Below are 18,024 nucleotides of genomic sequence, written 5' to 3' on the forward strand. Positions count from 1 at the left end.
AGTTGGCTCATTTTCACCCATCTGACTTCAAAATGGCAGAATGGATTTTGCTCAAACTTTAGAAAAAAAAAAGACCTTGCCTTTGGGAAAAGGAACAGAGCCTAGAAATAGAAATATGAAATAGTAATTGTATTTGTGTATCCTCCTTGGTCATCCAATGTTAAGCAGAAGAACTGGCTTGCCAGTGGCTCTGCCTGAAGGTGCATGGCAGGGGAGGGATGTCTTTGTCAGACGACGATGACATCCAGGTGCAGAACTGAGCAGTGATTCCTGCTCCAGCAGGAGTGCAACTGGCGGTGCTCAGCAGAGTACTGACTTTCCAGTCCTCTCCTAAAAAGAAGCTCCATCTGTACCTGCAGCACCTGCCTTTAAACTCAGTATTTTAAAAACTGGGCAGCAGCTCCTGTTGTGATCTTCACAGCTCCTTGAGGAGGGTGCGTCTCCGCATAGCAACTGAAAGATGAATCCAGTTGAAAATGTACTCATCATTCACCAATAAACCCACAGAGTGAAAGAATATACAGTGTGAGGATGTGGGTGGGTGAGGATGGATCTACCCTGTGGGATCGGGTACGCGGTAGATGGGCCATCTCAAAACAGTACTGCTGTGAGCTCTGTATTATGCCACCAAAATGCTGGCTTTATCTACATGGGGAGAGCTCTTTCCCGAGGGCTTGTACAGCAGAGATTTTAGACATGGAGCATGAAGAACACAGCCTCGTATCTGCCCTATCTATCTACTTCTGCTCATACTACTTCGTATTTCAACGACTCATACATTCTAATTGGTCTTGCATGTTCACCTGACAACATCTCCTAAGGGAGTGGTGTGAGTGCTAAAGCTGAGCTCTTCTGTTGTCACATGAGTGCAAGTATGGGGGAAAGGGATGGGCTGATCTTTTTCCTGTATAGTGGATCCAGGCTGAAGTCAGACCCTTCCTTGACACAGTGTAATGAGCTTTAGGGAGCTCTTCTAAATCCTGATCTAGGACCTGACCTGTAAATACACAACTGGCTACAGAGGTGAATTTTCAGTCCTAAAACTGAGGTCATCATAAAAACCACTGTCCATAACAGCTTATACAAGTCACATTTTTAACCAGGAACTCCTCTGGAGACTATTTTTCCAGCTACAGACCTTGCTATCATAATTTATGCCTTCATTATTGCAAGGCCAGACTCCTGCATTGTGCCTAGTATGATGTCAAAACTTAAGTGAACCCATTAACCAAAGCTGGTGCAGACCCTGACATGACGCTTGTCAGCAACATCTGTTGCTGGCTTGTTTGACCCCAAGCATGCTTGCTTCCTGGTGGTTTATGGGAAGCAGGTTTTACAGTTTGGTTTTTTTGGCCAAGTAGCCAAATGTCTCAAACCTGCCTGTTTTGGAGGTAATAGGTCCTCAGTTTCATGGAGAAGGAGCCTTTATCCCTTCAGCAGACGTGTCCTGGGACGCTGAGTTACTTTTGCTTGTGTTTGCAGCAGCCTGCCCAAACAGACCCTGTGGTCATGGAAAAGCCCTGTTTTCCTACATAGCCCTTTTGGTGTAAGAAATGGAGTGACAGAGCTGGCTGTTGGAAAGGAATGTGGGCTATTTCTAGGCTCTTCGTGACTGAACAGCTCTGTTTGGGGGAAAAAGTCCATGAGCAGGATTCAAGGTTGAATCCTCTGGCTGATACTGCATTTCCCACGGGCTGGTGAGAACACATGGAACAGTTAATATTTAAACTGTTGACACAGTGCCCGATTTAGACAGCTGCTTCAGCATCACCCTCATTTGGAAAAGTGTATTGTCTGGGGGAAAGCTGCATGATCTAAACAGCAAGCACAAAGTGTCTAGGCTCCCTCAAACCACGTGTTTGAGTTGCAGCTGAGTCGGCTCGGCTCCTTTTACTCTCCAGGCGAGAATGACTTACAAGGGCTTTTCAGCACAGGGTCTATTAAATGAGACTTCGGAAGACAACTGGCTGGAAAATGTTTGTTGTTCTTTCTTTTTTTTCCTTCAAAAATCTACATTTTTTCAAAAACTGTAAAAAAAAGTGAAATCATGGTGGTTCAAATGAAATGCTTTTCAGCTGCCTTGAAATAAAATACTTTATTTCATTTAAGTTTTAGTATCCATTTTGCTATCAATTTTTCTTTCTTCTGCCTCTGCCTGCCTGAAATTAGTTAATGAAAATTGTGTTGATACAGGTCAAAACATAATTTATTCTTGGACACAGAATGCTCCTAAGATTTATCAACAAAAAATGAAACCTTTTTAACACTGAAGATTTCACATGCATTAAAGATATTAGTTTGAAATTTTCAAAACAACTCTTTTTTTAGAATCTCTGTTCTTTCTCAAATTTAAGAGGCTACATATTCACTTTAATGCATGATAGTTGACAGAGCAATGCACTAGACTCTGCCTTGTTGCTACATTCCAAACTTTTGGAGGTTGATCTGCAGTGGTATTTCCTGCAAATAGAGTTAGGAGGGAGTGTATTGATATTCTTGCATGCTATTATACAAACTGATCTTGAGGTTTTCTTCTTTCCAACAGCAAGAGAATTTCCAGAATAAACCGATCTAAACACGCTATTAATGTTTTTACAAACTTTGCGTATCACTTTGGATATTACTATTATGCAACTTATATGCCCAAGTCATTGAAAAGTCAGAGTAACTTGGATGCTTCAGTCACTTAAGGGCTTTTGAAAATGTGGAGCTCTATCATTATGTGACTATTCAATAAGTTTACTAGCACCATTAAGGATAACAATGTCCCTGCTGTTATTAACAAAAAATCCTTTCAGTACCCCATAACAGAGGTGGGCAGGTATTGAATTTAACAGCGTGTTTGTTGCTGCCAACAGTGTAGACCTACCCTATCTGGGCTTCCAGGATGTTTGGGTATATACTGGTGCTGCTTACTAAGGATACGGATTAATATAGCAGAAGTGCTGAAATTCTAATCTAGACAAAATATTCTTCATAAAAGGACAGAGGGTATTTACACTGGGCAGGTGTGAACCCTGAAGATTGTCTATGGATGTGAAGCAATTATTAGCACCTTGTCCCAAACTACGACTAGAAGAAATCATTAAAGCTTCTTTCCTGTTGCAGTATGAGATCTTGCCATGAAAACTCGGGGACAATAGATTAAACAGAAGAGAACAGGAAGGTAAAGTGAGATTAACAGGGCTAAAACCTCACTTTAAATTAAATGACATGGCAAGATGAGGAGTTTTTCCAGCAGCTAAACATAAACACAGTTATCTCTTTAATAAAATGAAGGCAGGAGGAAAAAAAGCATCACAGAAAATCTCCAGAGTGGCAGATTAGCAGGAACTGTAACTCACCATCGCAGCTTGAAAAGATTTCTGTTGTGCTGCTCTCCTCTGCTCTAGACTCCCATTATTTAAGCATAAACACGGCAGACACTATCCACTTGCCATTTCTCTTTTAAAGCTACCAAATAATTGGCTCTTACTGTTTCTATTGGGGGTCAAAGCCTCCGTAGCTTTCATCTATGATTTTGGTGAGGCTGAGACGCTCAAGAGTTTGGACATCCAAGACTGAGGACTGGATGTCTAGCTCACGTGTTAGGTTTCAAAAAGCTTCAGCTTTAAGCAAATATGACATCAGTGGGAAGGAAGTCTAAGAGGAGCAATGCTCCCAGGGCCTGCTCACCACTGTGGCTGTGCCAGGAAAGGGCAGCCTCTCAGCTCAGCAGGGCTTTGGGGCTTTTAAAGACAAGAACTGTCCTAATGGCTGGTGAGGAGAGCTAAAGGTTGAATTGTCATATTTGAGGAAAGCAAGGTAATGGTTTCATATTATATATAGACTTCAGTGAAAAAAAAATCCAAAGGCAAAAAAGAAACCTTCCTCCCCATCACGTGCCAAATATTATACAGTTGGTTTGCTGAATGGGTGGTGGCTTTGGTTGGTGTTGGAGAGGGGAACAAGGACTGGATTTCACATGTTGAGTGCTGAATGCAGTTCCTAGCATGATTTTTTTCCCGACTTGTCATCCTAGCACCCACACTGATCCCACTGGCAGTAGGTCCCAGCTGAGAAGAGATACAGATACCTGAATGCCCAGCTGGAGCATATCAGGCATTGTAAATTCTCCTGTTTCCTGCCCGAGTGTGGGGGAGACAGCATCTCTCTGCTTTAGGGATGCAAGAATGGTCCTGTCAGTGGCAAGCAGACTTCCAGCATCCCACCAGGGTCCCTGCACTCATCACTTTCCCTGTATTTTTTTTAATTGTTAGATGTATGCTTACAGCACAAAGTCACAGAGGTGTGGAGCAGACCAAGCTGTGAAGAACGCAGCCTGGATGGAGCATGGACACCCAGTGCAGATGCTGTGAGGGATTTTAGGGTAGTAACATCACTTTGCACCACAGGGAAGTAGAGATACAAAGCCAGCCCCCTCCTTTTACCTGCAGTCATAGCTGACCATGCTTCCCACCTCCCTAAGAGCATCCCCCCATGTCCCCGCAGCCCCTCACTGAGCGATGCTGACACACTGCAGCACCCCGGCTGCTTAACACACTCGCCCACTCTGCAATGGCTGTCCAGACAGCCTTACTTGCACTTCCAAAAAACTTCTAGATGACCTCAAAAGGCCAAGCCTTTTAAACTTTTAAAAATAAATTTGGGAGCTTAAGACTCAGCCTATTAACATGAAATACCTCAATGCCTTACTTTAAGTGCATCCGTCATTTCTGGAAATGGTCCTGTCTAATCCACTTTTGCTTAGCATGACAAAGTCTAGAAGTGCTTGAGTACTTTATTTGCTTGTGGAAATAGGACTCAAGAGCCTTTGAAAATGTAATCTCTGATCTTTGTTCCTCAAGGTTAGGATAAGTTACTCACCTTATGGTGGAACAGTAAGACTGGGGATTTATTCTAATTTTCCCCTCTGCTCTAGGCAGTGTCACAGAGCTTGTGTGTATCCCAGCTCTTGGTTCAACCCAGCAGAATGCTTAGACATGCAGAAAACTTTGCCTGAGTCTTAGCAAAGTCCTTTGGACACACATTTCAAATGGCATCACTACAATTATGTTTAAAGTTAAGGACAAGTTTGAGTCCTCTGGATGGTAAAGTTGATTTGCTTTTCAGAGGCCAGTAATACAGATTTGGCCTAAAGACAGTGCCTTGAAAATGGAAACATGTAAGAACATTCAAACCAGCAGAGAAAAAGTTGACTGTTTCTCCTTAAAGGCTGTATTTTATAATTGTTACTTTTGTTCTGGGTAGGAAAAAAAAAGCAAACCCAAAAGCCCAAGAAAGATTCCTAACCAATTAATAATTAACAGCGTTCAAGTACATTTATGTCCACATACAGCATTTGTTAAAAAAGAAATATTTTTGTGTTTCAACACCTTTTTTCAAAAAAAAAAAAAAAAAGAAGAAATTCAGGTACACATTACATTATTTTGGCACTGGTATGGACCATTTTTAAAAACATTTGTTGTTAGTATTTATAATGGTTTGTACAAAATTGTAAACTATTTTCAAGTTTGTTTGTTTTTACTTTTGTTCATCATCACCTTTCAAAAACTGTCACTGCAGGAACAAAAATACCCCAAACAAAACCGCAAAATAAAATCAAAGCAACTCTCCTTGCCCCCTCCCACCCTTCCCCCTGCCCTCCTGCCCACTCTCCCTGAAGAAGATGAAGGAGACAGTTTTTGAAAGCACCCAGCAGTAATTGGTGAGCACACCCTTCCTGGGAGCCCTCCTGCAGCATGGGGCATGGGCTCCAGTGCCTCTCTGACTGACACAGGGTGGCTCTGAGAGCAGAAAGTGCCACCCACCAATCACACCTTCTCACCTCTCGAGTAGACAAAGATGGCTCTTTAAGTCATTTTATTTTATTTCTTTGTTGTTTTTCCCTTTTTTTTTCTTTTTCCCGTTTTTATACAAAATTTTCTACATCTAAATCACTTTGCTAGAAACATTATTTTTCTTTCCTTTTTTTTTTACATTAGTTAAAGCAGAATCTGCTTTTGTGAAAAAAAGACAAGGATCAAGGTCTTATTTCATGCAGAAAATGCAAATTAAAGATCATAAAAATGGGTGTTTTGTTCTGTTTTTTTTGTTATTGTTGTTTTTTGTTTCTCTTTTTTGTAACACTGTACAGAATGCAACGCAGCCACTCAGAGTATGTTAAGATGGTTCACAGCAGTCCCTTTGATAGTATACATTGACATTGACATTGATCTCCCTGTCCTGTTGTCATTGTTGTTCAGTTAGTTGTTTGTCTGAATTTCAGGCCACTTAAGATGTCCCCAGTTAGAGAAGATGTTGCCGCTTCTTCATCTTTGAGAGGAAGACGGATGGGTGCAGTCTGAGAGGATGATACATTGGCATAAGTGTTCTAGATTTTCCTGGGAAGGATGCCCCAGCCTTAGAGGTCTAATCTTGTTTGCTTTCATACCTCTTGGTGTAACATCCCTGTAGTGAGCACATTGTGAGAGGGCATTTGTCCTTCAGAAACTGGTTTCTCTTCTGAAAGGGGATGTGATTTCACACAAAGACAATATTATGACATGTCAGGCAATGGAAAGAAAAAATACCGCAGACTGGACAACAGTCCTGCCATCAGGGTCACAGGTACTTGCCGATGGGATGGGATGTTTCTCAGTAACTGTTGAGGCTTTCCTTTATTCTCAGTTTTCCAATTTTCTTCTCCAGCACCTAGCTATTCATCTTTCCAGATCTTAGAAACTCTTCTCTGTGACAACTGCTGAGCCTTTCTAGGGGGTTGCTCACTAAGAATCTTCCCTTTTGGCCTGCCAAGCACATTGGCCCTGACCCAGTGAAGCTGTCAGATCCAGGCATGATTTTAAGCAGATGTGCAGTCATCAGGTCTGCTCCTGTGCTCAGACTTGAGCAAGGGCTGGGGCTTTGCTGGGCTGGGGTACTGTGTAGGTTTAATCCCACCACGTTTCTCTGCTTTGCCCATCCCCTTCTTGCTTCAGTGCAATTGGAATGGGAGAGAGAAAGGTTGGGGCAACCTCACCTCCCTTGCTAACCTCTTCCTTCATCAAAACCTAGCCTTGGCAGGGGCTGAAACTCAAGGATTTCTGCCCAGTCTCTGCCTGTGAGAGGCTCTGGGACACATGTCCTTTCTGCCTCCAAATTCATGGGGCGCGAGGTTGGCAAGATCTCTAACAACAGCCTGGAAGCTGCACTAGCAAAAGATACATTCCTTTTCAATACACCCCTGATGGGTCCCCAGATGTCCCTGAGGCAGGTAGCACAGCGGTCCCCAGAACTTCAGGTCCTGTGGGTCACTGTCTCTGGAGAAGCAAGGTTAAGCATCACCAGCTATGCCAGTGCCAGCTCTCTCAGAAGGCGCGCCTCCTCTTTGGCCTCCCACCTGACATGTCATGATATTGCACAACAGCCACTGTTGCAGTGAGGAGTTACCTGCTCACCTTCTGCGCTCACCACTGAGACCCTCTGGTCTCGCTGGGAAAGGCCATTGCCTTGGCAGGGCTTGGTGCTGCAGCAGCACAGGCTCCATGGCCCTGGGCACAGCCAGGGGACGGTGATGAGAGAGAAGAGGCGAACCAAATGCACCATCCCCTACAGGTAAAAACAAAGAGGACTGAGTGGGGTCAAGCGAGTCTGTCTCAGTATGGGGCAGAGCATCTGTCAGCGAAGAGGCAGTGCCAGTTCCTTTCTCTGCAGAGAAGAGTTGAGATCAGCCACAAAGAGAAATGCCTCTGCTAACCTGAGACAAGGTGTTCCTGATGTTGAAAAATAGGCCATTGCCCCTTGTCTGAGTCCACAAGAGGCATTGGCATCACAACAAAGGCAATCACATTTTCTTTCCTTGCTGGCCTGGCTTCTCCCAGCCTGTTGGTCCCCAAGCCCTCCCCACCGGGCTCAGCAGCACCAGGGCTATCTGTGCAGCTGGGCAGCGTGAGCCACATGACGGCATACCCAGCAAAGCATACTGTGGTCAAAGACATGTCCAGAGGGGTGAGAAAGTCAGGGAAAAGATCTTTGATGCTCCTGCCTGGGCACTCTGTCCACTAGATGCCCAGCAAGGTCCCCCAATAAGACCTGGACCCAGTGTCTAACTGAGTATGGCAATTAACCCTGGAGCTGCCCCATGTCATTCAGCTGGCATAGCACTGAGAGCTGGGAGGCATTAGCCTTTACAGAAGGCAAACCAATACTGATCTACTGTTTAAAATACATACTGGAAGAGATATTATCACCCTCTTCAAAAAAATAATGTTACTCACCATTGTGCTATCTCATCCTTTCTGGGGGAAATGTCTGCCAGTAAAAATGCCAAGCTCAGCCTGTGCAAATGATAATATGTGCATCCCTGTATCATAAGTGGGTCTACCACCTCTCATCTCCCCACTTTGCCATACACATATTCAATACTACTCTGTAAGTGCTTTATGCCTGTGGCACTGGCAAGTTCTGGCTGTCTTAGATGGGAGCAGGCCGCCCACAGCATGGAGCTGAGAGCAGAAGGTTTGGGATGGTTTGGGTCCATTGTCTCTAGGGAGGGTGATGACAGCATAAGCTTCTGGGAGCAAGAGACCACATTTTGTTCCAGGGTTTTATAGTCTAGAGCGCAATGGGATGCAGGAACTCATGCTCACAAAACTCCTCCGTGTTTTGTCTCTGCAAAACACCCGTCCTTGCTTACCCACCATCTGCTCATCAGCAGAAATGGCTAAGTCAGGGCCTGTGTGGCTGCACCATACTGATGCACTCTAGCTGGAGTGGCAGCTGCAGTGGAGAGAAGCTTTACTGCTGAAGAATGGCCTTTCCTAAGAGGATTGAGACTTCCCTCTGGCCAGCCTTCCACATAAAGTTTTTTTCTTTTAGCCTTGCTGTAGTAACACAACATTCATTAGCCCAGCTGTAGAAAGAAGCCACACTTCTGCCCCATGAAGGCAACACTGTCCTCTGATTTTCCACAGCACTAAACATAAGATAGGCAACATAAGACAGGCAATTTCTCATATTTCTTTTTACCCTTGACGCTCCTTCCAGTTCAGACAAAGATGGATTGTAAAATAGAGGGTTACCCATATGTCTCGGACCCACTACCATCATCATCCTTGGCATTCCCCATTAATCATTTCTGCTAACTGGAAGTTGCATGGAAACCAAGTGTCCCTCAGTCCAAATTCAATCAGTGCCCTACACTTGAGCCCACTCATTTGTACTTCTGACGAAGAATTTGTCTCTGCAAGGCCAATAGCCACTAAAAAAGATAACTGAGCTTAACACAAGGTCCCCGCTTTGCACTCTCTTCCAAACCCATCCTTCACAAACAGCCAGGAACCCACAGGCAAGGTTCTATTGAATTGCAAAGCATCTTAAGATAAATCTTTTCACATGGAGGGCTTGCTTTGTACCTCTTCTGAGCACCTGGGCATTTCCTAGCAGTTGTCACCCTAGGCTAAATCACAGGGTGGAAAGCAGCAGCAGCAACAAAAGCTTCTCAAAGAAAGTTCAGGCTCGTACTGCCTTTACTCCAGCTGCATTACTTCATTTATGCAAGTGATAACCTGATATCATCTTCACCGCCTTCACTACATCCCAAATACAATAAGGCATAGTGCAGGTTGGCTCTCCAGGAAGAGACCATGTGTGCAAGAGATGATTAGCATCTAATACACAGCCTCCTCCCATTGGCCTCAGGGGTGGTGGGATCAAACACTGAAAAGTTACTTGCATACCATCACTTCCACCTCTACTGCCCACCTCTTCTTTATGGCCCGTGGGGGTGGATCAGGGAGCCAGCCCTGAGGTCACCACCCTGCCAGGCTGCGCCTCCGAGCAGGCACAGGCACAGGCACAGGCACAGGCACAGGTTTGCCCTCCAATCCCTGCGGGAAAAGTCTGGGGAAATGCGTTTATAATATCAGCCTGGAGGACAGTGCTTCTTTATTACACTTGTCACCTTTCAGCTGTTCTTTACTTCTGAATGTACAGAACCATTTTTATTTGGTTTACATCAAGACATTAGAAATCAAACATCTTTTTTTTTCTTTCAAAAAAAAAAGAACAAAACCAAACAAAAAAACAAATGAAAAATAAAACCCAAGCCCCAATACTATATACATGTTCTCCTCCCCAGTCTCTGCTCCCCTCCCTCCCTCCCACCCTTCCTCCCTCCCTCCCAGCATCTGTGTTAGGTCCTGCTTCCAACACATAGGTTTCACATCTCTCACCCGGCCCATGCCCCCGACCCAATTTCCATGTCTACTGTAAAGACATCCCGCCCTGCTTGGTAAGCCCAATCTCATCTCCAAGAAAGCATTTGGTAACCCACATGGCATTTCTTGCCCAGTTGGCTCTGATCTCTGACACCAGGGTAGAGCTTAGCCGTTGCCCCAGCTTGGCAAGGTGGTCGCTCCCCTGTGCATCCCAGCCCAGCTCCTGCAACATTGTCCAGATGCAAATGATTGTCCCTGCTTAAAGGGACTGAGCTCATACTGACGGCAGTGCACCGTGAGTCTCCCTCTATTTTCCCCGTTCCTGACCTCACCACCTCCCAGAGACTGTGGTCTCTGCCCGCCGGGGACTGCTGCCATGGCTGGGTTTCCTTGAGTGCTGCCCGCAGCTGCACCCAGCCTGTCTGACTCAGTGGAGGTCCCTGGTTTTCAGTGCTCTAGTCCTTTCAAACCTGTTGTATTGCACATATATTTTCGCTACCTCTCTCCTATTTGCTTTGCTTCTGAAGTTACAGTTCTCTTCCACCAACAACCTCTTCCTCATCCCATCCTCCCCATTAGGATTTCAGTAACCACCTTCCCTAAAGCCACTGTCCTTTGGTCTGCAGCTCCAGAGGTTTCTCTTCTGCCTGGTAACAGCTCAGAGATTTAAAACCCCTTCCTCGCCCCAACCCCCAAAAGAAAACAAAACCAACTCCCTCCCCCACCCCTTATCTCCTCCTGCCAGAGCCTCTGGAGCAGATCTGGTCAAACAGACTGGCCCGATCAGTTCCCTGCACGGCTCTGTTTCTGGGAAGTGGATGTGCTGTCCATTGGACAGAGGAAGTGCCAAGCCTTGGCAGGTTCCCTACTTATTTGCAAGACATAAGCTGCTGGCGGGGTGTCAGATGTGCATGCAAGAAAGCTGGATGCCAGTTAAGACCTACAGTCCTGTTTGTTTCATGCACTGTGAACTTATCCTATATACACTATGGGCTGGTTTATGCTTGAAGACATGAATATAAAGGTATACATTTTCCTTTTACCGTAGTAACCAAAGCTTTACTTTCACCCATGGAATAGCAGGGGATTGCTACCAGGGCTCTTATTTTCCTGTTTTGCTCTTTCTCTCATTCTCTTTTCAGTTCTTAATACTCAAGGTGAAGGGGGGGTAGGAGGGGGACAGGTAGGATTACAGTCCCAAGGTCCTAGTTCCTAAAGGTCCCTGAGTGACAGCACTATACAGTATCAGAAAATGTAGCAATAGAGTTGTGTTGGCCATGTATATCCTGAGAGAGATTTCATTTCTATTTCTCCTCTTCCTTTTCCTCCTCCACATGCCTGCCTTAGGCTGTTAGGCATGGCAAAGGTGCAAAACACTGTCCCCAAGCCCAGCTCCCTCAGGCAGCCTGGAAGGTTCCCTCACACTCCGGTTACAGTCTCTGCTAAAAAACCACAACGCAGCAAGCAGCAGTCCTGCCCCAAGCTGCAAACAAACCAAGTCCCAATCAGAACTGCCTCCTGCACCACTGCAGCAAAAGTCAGAAGAAGCTCCACTTTGGAACAGCACTCACAATTTCCTCCCTCTTTCCCCACTTCTCTCCCCACAAAGAAAAGGTGGACAGCAGCAGGCACGCAAGCTGCAGCGTGGAAATCCCCACCACCTTTCCAGTAACACAAGCTTTGTACCCACTGCATGAGAGGTTCATGCCTTTCCTTTCCTCATGCTTGTGATGGCTTGAAACCTCTGAGCCTTGAGTATGATTAAAATACCATTTTTTCTCCACTATCCCCTTTCTGGATCACTGGACCTCAAAATGAGACATGGGTTTGTTGCCTTTCTTAGGGGTGGACATAGGCAGCTATGGAGGGGGAAGATGGAGGTGCCACCTGAGCTCTGGAGGAGGGCATTTTTAAAGGCCTTCAGCATTCTTCCTTCACCTCTGTATGGGAACACATTTTCTATTACTCATTCGACTCACAGGACGCTCAGTTGTTCTCCCGCATTCTGCCCCATCACCAGAAATTGTAAGGCAGTTCCTGAACTGTGAAAAGTCCTGACTGCACACTCTTTGGCAAGGATTGTTGTGTAGGACCAAATAGTCCAGATGTCTGAATGTACTAAGACTGACTCTATGAAGTAAAACTGACCTGGTAATACCAGGTCAGAAACATTCAAAGAGAGAAACTAGGATGACTCCTGATAAGAAAGAGAACCCAGCCAACAGAGAACTGAGGCAATAGCAAAGGAGTCTGGCTCCCAGTCCCAGCTCAGCTGAGCAGTGCTTTTCCCCTGGAAAGCTTTTGGATTGTTGCTATGAAATTCTGGGCTCAGTCTCTGATTGAAGCCTCAAATATTAAACACAGCCCCCATGTGCTTGATCTCCAGCTGCTGGAGGCCCTGGGCTGCACCTGCAGGGTGCTGGAGGGGTCAGTCAGGACCCCACTTCTTGTGGGGCTCAGTGCCCAAGCAGCAAAGAGCATCATCTGTGTTCTGCTGCCCCTGCCAGTCTTTGGGACCAGCTGAGAGAGCTCTCAGGTGCCTAACTCCTACTACACATTTGTCAGGCTTTTATTACAACTAGCAAATTACTGGAGTTCCTGAGTCATCTCCCTCAGCTTCATAATTTCTTACCACATGGCCATTTGTTCTCCCTCCAATCTTAATAGGCTTCGTATAACTGCCTCTTTTTTTCCCTTCTATCGTTCTGGCCACCCTTTACATTGCAATCACATATATAAAGGGTGAGTGTTTAGATATTTTATTTAATCATCAATCAGCTGGTTAGACTCCCCTTAAAAACTGAACCTGCTGATAGGCAGCCTCCATCTGGGAACTGCAGTCATCTGACATGCATTTATCCACCTACATTATACTGCTGATGTTATAAAACACAACTTTATGACTTCCATTAAAACATTTAAAAGCCATTTCCAAATAGAATGCCACTAGAAAGTGTAACTTTCTCCATCGGCCAAGCTTTAACTTTCTGTGTATCAGGTAGACAAAACCACCCAATCCAGCCCTAGCCCTATTTATCCAGCTCCATTCACTCTTCAGACTCTTATTACTATACACACCCATTTAGACCATAAACTGCAATAATATTGGGAAAACCCATTTTCAACAGCATGGCTTTTGAATGTGGAAACCAGCAAGAGACTGTTCTGCAGGGCAGCTGGGAATCTAAGTCTGATTTAACAATTGTGCTAAAACCTTGGTGAGTCCAGGTAGGCCTGGACCAAATGTGTGCCTGCATGAACGTGAGAGAGGGAGGCAGAGATTGGGGGCAATTGAGAAGGATGGATGTTCTACCTTTATGCTTAGGATTCTGTTAGTAGAAAATGCGTAAGACACATTACTGATAAAAAAAATAACAACACATATTACTCTGATGAGCCCTGATCCTGCTTCATCCAAGTCAAGGCAAAACTTTCCATGACTTCAGTGCTACTAGGTCAGGCCTATAGTGATTTATATTTTCATAGCACTGTACAGACATAAATTAGTAAATGAAAAGATGTGCATTAGATGCATCTGTCATCTGAAAAACAGAAGTTTCCCTGGTCTCAGAGGGTCACTCCGCTCTCCCAAGCAAAGGGAATCAAGGCAAAAGGAAGAGAATGCTAGCAGGAAAATAAAGGGATGGTTGGATTCAAGGCAGTGTGTGTGTGTGTGTGTCTGGCATGTAAAAACCTCCATCAGATAAGAACAAGGTTCTCATCCTTACTCCAGGAATGGCAGAATGACCCTAGGGTTAAAGTTTTGCACTTGTGAATTTATTATTTTCATGGCTTTTATTAATATTATAAGGGAGATTATCAATCATCAGTGATTACCAAAGTGGCCAATAATTCAGTGATTTTCCTGAAAGTCACTGGCTCCTTTGGAAAAAGTTGACCTTGCTTTCCAAGGCCAAGTTACCCTTCTGTACCTCTATAATGAGTGCCTGTGGATGGAAGCTGCTACAGACTTAGGGGCTTCCACAAGCACTGACAAACTCAGCATTTTCATTGCAACTCTCACCCTGCCCAGTCTTTGAAGACCATCGTCTTCCATGCTCCATGGAACTCTACTGCATCCTTAGTTACATATTGTGCAAGAAGAGATGCAGGGTGCTCTTCTCTACACTCTGCATGTATTAACAGACATAAAGCGAGGCCTGGTAGAAGCAGTACAGATCAGAGGGTAGCAGCAGCCCACCATTTGCTTCTGAACTTCTTAGGAAAGGGAATAGTAATAATTTCCAGATTTTTTCATCCTGAAGCACAACAAACTTAACGACATCCACCCTTTTCTGCACCTTGCCATAGGCTATGGTCACTCAGTGGGCTGGAGTGTGAAGTCCCTTGCCTGGCACAAGGAACACACAGGTAAAGGCAGGGAAGGATTGAGTTTTCAGAGTCCTGCAACTGCTTTTCTCCCCAAACTCAGTAAGAAAGATGCAGGGTAGAAATGATGAGGAACAACCCCTCTTTTCAGGACTGAATCAGCTTAGTCTACTAGAGATCAGATGCCAGTGTTGAACAGCAGCTCTGTCCCATTGCTGATCCCCAAAGCCCTCTCTTTGCTCAGCAAGTATATGTTTGCACAATCTACCTCCCCAGCTCTCTCTAATACAAGCTGGGACTCCAACTCCAACCTTGCGAAGTTGCAATGAGCAAACAAAACCCTGCTATTCCCCCCCCAAACACTGCCAGTTAAATGTCATCTGTGTTCTCTTTCTACAAAAGACATTACAAAACCCCCCTCCCCAGCTCCCCTCCCCAGAAAACATGCTTGCACACACACATCCATATCTACATGCATGCGCACATACACACACACAGCTGTGCTGCGCGCACACACACACACAGACACACGCATTCATACAGGAAAAACAGCTTGCAAACTCCTGAAGGTGGAAAAAGGCAACTTGCAAATGTGCCTTTGTTTTTGATAAGCTCCCTCCTCCCCCCCTCCCATAACCCCACATTGCCCCTTCCCTCCCAAATAATTGCCTTGTCCTCCCCCCTTCCCAGCTCTTCCAAAATAAATATTCTTTTTATTTGTTGGTTTAAAAGATTCTTTTAGGCTTGTAAGCAAGAGAGAGGGAGAGAGAAAAAGAAAAGAGAAATCTCATAGCATGAGAATGAAACCCCACCATCTCATGAATCCATGAAAGAATAAACATGAAGGTGTTAAGAGCAGTGACAGAAGAAAGATTAAAAAAATATAGTAATACTGAGAAGAGAAAGGTGAAATTCGGTAGTGAAATGGAAGTGAGAATAGCGCATTAGTGAGCACAGCCAAAGATAACCTATCACCCCCACCAGTTTTTGACTCAATTTCTTTAAATCTCCCTCCCCCCCTTTTTTTAAACTTTTCTTGGTTTTTTTGGTTTTTTTGTGTGTGGTTTTTTTTTTCTTTTTTTCTGTCATTTTTTCTTTTTTTTTCTTTCTTTTTTTGTTTTTGGTGTTTTTTGGTTTTTTTTTACAATGGTTTAAGTCCTTCAACAGGAAACCAAAATCAAGACAAACACATCCCTCCCTGAAACCAAACCCCCTCCCATATACCCTTCTCTCCCTTACCCCCCCCACACTCCATGGTTCTACATGTGCTGAAAAGAGAAGAGTAAGCTTAGAATAAATCTAATGAATCAAAGGAATAAATGACGATGATAGTAAAGAGTAAAACCCAAACCCAAAAGACCACAACACTCCTGTGTTGTCATTGTCTGAGTGTCTGTCCCTATCTCTCTCGGAGGCTGCAGGCATCAATTTACATAGTACAACCAGTAAACAAGGTTGAAGAATCCAAAGGTGATTGGAAAAATGATTCGTGACCACTTGTCAATGGTGCTGACGTCTGTCAGGTCTGGAATTTTGAGCTTCAGCTTAGATGACCGCCGGCGGAGACGGCAGTTGGCACGGTTGCGGGCTGCAGCATGGTGGGTTAGTGGGACATGGCGGTCCAGGGTTGGGTGGTGACCAAATCCATCCCGAGAGGCGAGCTGCTTGCGGAACTGAATTCCTGAGCCTTCAAAGGACATGACAGAGTTTCGAGAGTCTCCAACGCTGCTCATCATGTCCGTGGCCAGCAGCTCGTTGTTCATCTCCAGAGTGCTGAGGAGGATGTTACCATAAGGGTCAACCTAGAACAGGGAAGACAGAGAGAAAGGTAGCAGGGGTGTCCTGTGCACAATGCACAGAGGGCCACACCATCAGGGGTGATTTTGAACTGTTTTCTGTGTAACAATACCACTGATTGGGTCATTTGTGAGCTCTGAACCTGGAGTTCTGCATTTGAAAATGTTGTCCACTGATGCTGGAGTTGAAGGACTAGCCACATGTGCTTGCAGCAAACTTTTGAGCGTGTTAGTGTGATTCTGCCAACACAGTAGGACCAAAAGCCACAGGGGTACTTTTGGGTACACCTGCCCTGTGCAAGAGGATGGTCCTGATAAGACTGACTTGAGGATGATGACAAAATGGTCAGGGAGAAAAGACTCCCAGTAATCACCAGACAGGGGAACAGGAGTTCATCTATCGCGATGAGGAGAGAGGCTGCTCCATAGCTCACCCAGGACTGAATGAACAGTGGAGAGTCTGAATTCTCCTGCCACAATGAAAGAAGGGGACAAACCTGCTCTCTCACCCTCTTCTCCTCATAACGGTGGCGTTCATTGTTGGCCTTGCTGATCCGTTCACTCTGTTTCTTTTGCTGCCGGGGACCTCGCCCGAAGAATATGTAGTTGACAAAAGCATACTCCAGGAGTGCCAGGAACACGAAGACAAAGCAGCCCATGAGGTAAACATCAATAGCCTTGACGTAAGGGATCTTGGGGAGAGTCTCCCGCAGATGGGTGTTGATGGTAGTCATTGTAAGTACCGTGGTGACCCCTGTAAGGAGAGGGTAGGTGCTCTGTTACCAAGGTGGGATGGTTTCCTGAAATGCCACTCTCAGCTTCCCCATCCCTCCTCCCAGCTGGACAGCCTCAGGAGGAATGGGAGCAGTGCAACTGGGAAGAAAATTGTCATTATTCTAAGCCCAGCTGCCCAGTATAAATTGCAGCAGAAAATAAACCAGCTGCCAACAGTGGGAGAAAATGTCAAAGCTGAGTATCATCAGGATGATGGGGATCAACATCCTCTGGGCCTTGGTTCTTTAAGTCCTCCCTGATCCTCCTTCTTTCTTTCAGTATGATAGGAAACATTCAGTTTTGCTCTCAGTCTCTCAACCTCTTCTCCCTTTTTTCCACTTCATGAACTCATCAGGCTTCCCTGCGCATTACTGAATGCCTTAGTATCCTTGACATGAATCTATAATCTGCTGTGTCTTTCCAATGCCATGAATAGGAGAAAAGTGAAGAGATTCCCTCTTCATGTGCTCTCTTTTTTTGCCTGCCTCATAGGCTTCTGTCTACATCCCTGACCCCGTCAATTCCCACCTTCCTCTCACCAGTTTTACTACTCACCACTTCAATTATCATCTGTACACACTCCTCCCATGGTCCTCACGCTCTCCATTTTAGGCCTACTCATATTTCCTGCATCTTAAAGAAACACTTCTTGGTCTCATTGAACACTTTTTTCCCCATCTACTCAGTCTCCAAGAGCCTGGTGTGCCATGATTAGTCTCACAGCTTCAGTCCTCTTCTTAGGTTTCTTCTCAGCCTCTTCCCTTCTCTGGACTGTCTCTTTGACAGTCTTCTGCCAGCTTCAAAAAGATGGCAATGAGCATTCATGCTTCTTTTGGGGGCAGTAACTTTTCTTCTTCAACCTAGTCTTCTTTTCCCGCTTCACTAACTCAGCTGTCCTGCTTTTCTTGCTACTTTGCTGATCTCCTTTT

The 18,024-nt window shown here is 45.1% G+C and overlaps 1 protein-coding gene across 2 annotated transcripts in view; it reads right to left on the bottom strand.

Moving 5' to 3' along the window:
- Positions 1-15,176: 15,176 nt before the first annotated feature.
- The window catches only part of LOC104322482 (gamma-aminobutyric acid receptor subunit beta-4), a 76,508-nt gene continuing 73,660 nt past the window's right edge, over positions 15,177-18,024 (bottom strand). Inside the window, exons 8-9 of one of the 2 annotated variants that reach the window (XM_069811166.1) lie at positions 16,831-17,075; positions 15,177-16,327 (exon numbers count right to left, since the gene is read on the bottom strand). In XM_069811166.1, coding sequence (XP_069667267.1) covers positions 15,950-16,327; positions 16,831-17,075 — 623 coding nt within the window. In that variant the 3' untranslated portion in view covers positions 15,177-15,949. Of the gene's footprint in view, positions 16,328-16,818; positions 17,076-18,024 lie in introns of both variants that reach the window. The other variant, XM_069811165.1, reaches the window with a different exon arrangement.

This window comes from Haliaeetus albicilla, chromosome 23 (genome assembly GCF_947461875.1).
Source record: "Haliaeetus albicilla chromosome 23, bHalAlb1.1, whole genome shotgun sequence".
Taxonomy (NCBI): domain Eukaryota; kingdom Metazoa; phylum Chordata; class Aves; order Accipitriformes; family Accipitridae; genus Haliaeetus; species Haliaeetus albicilla.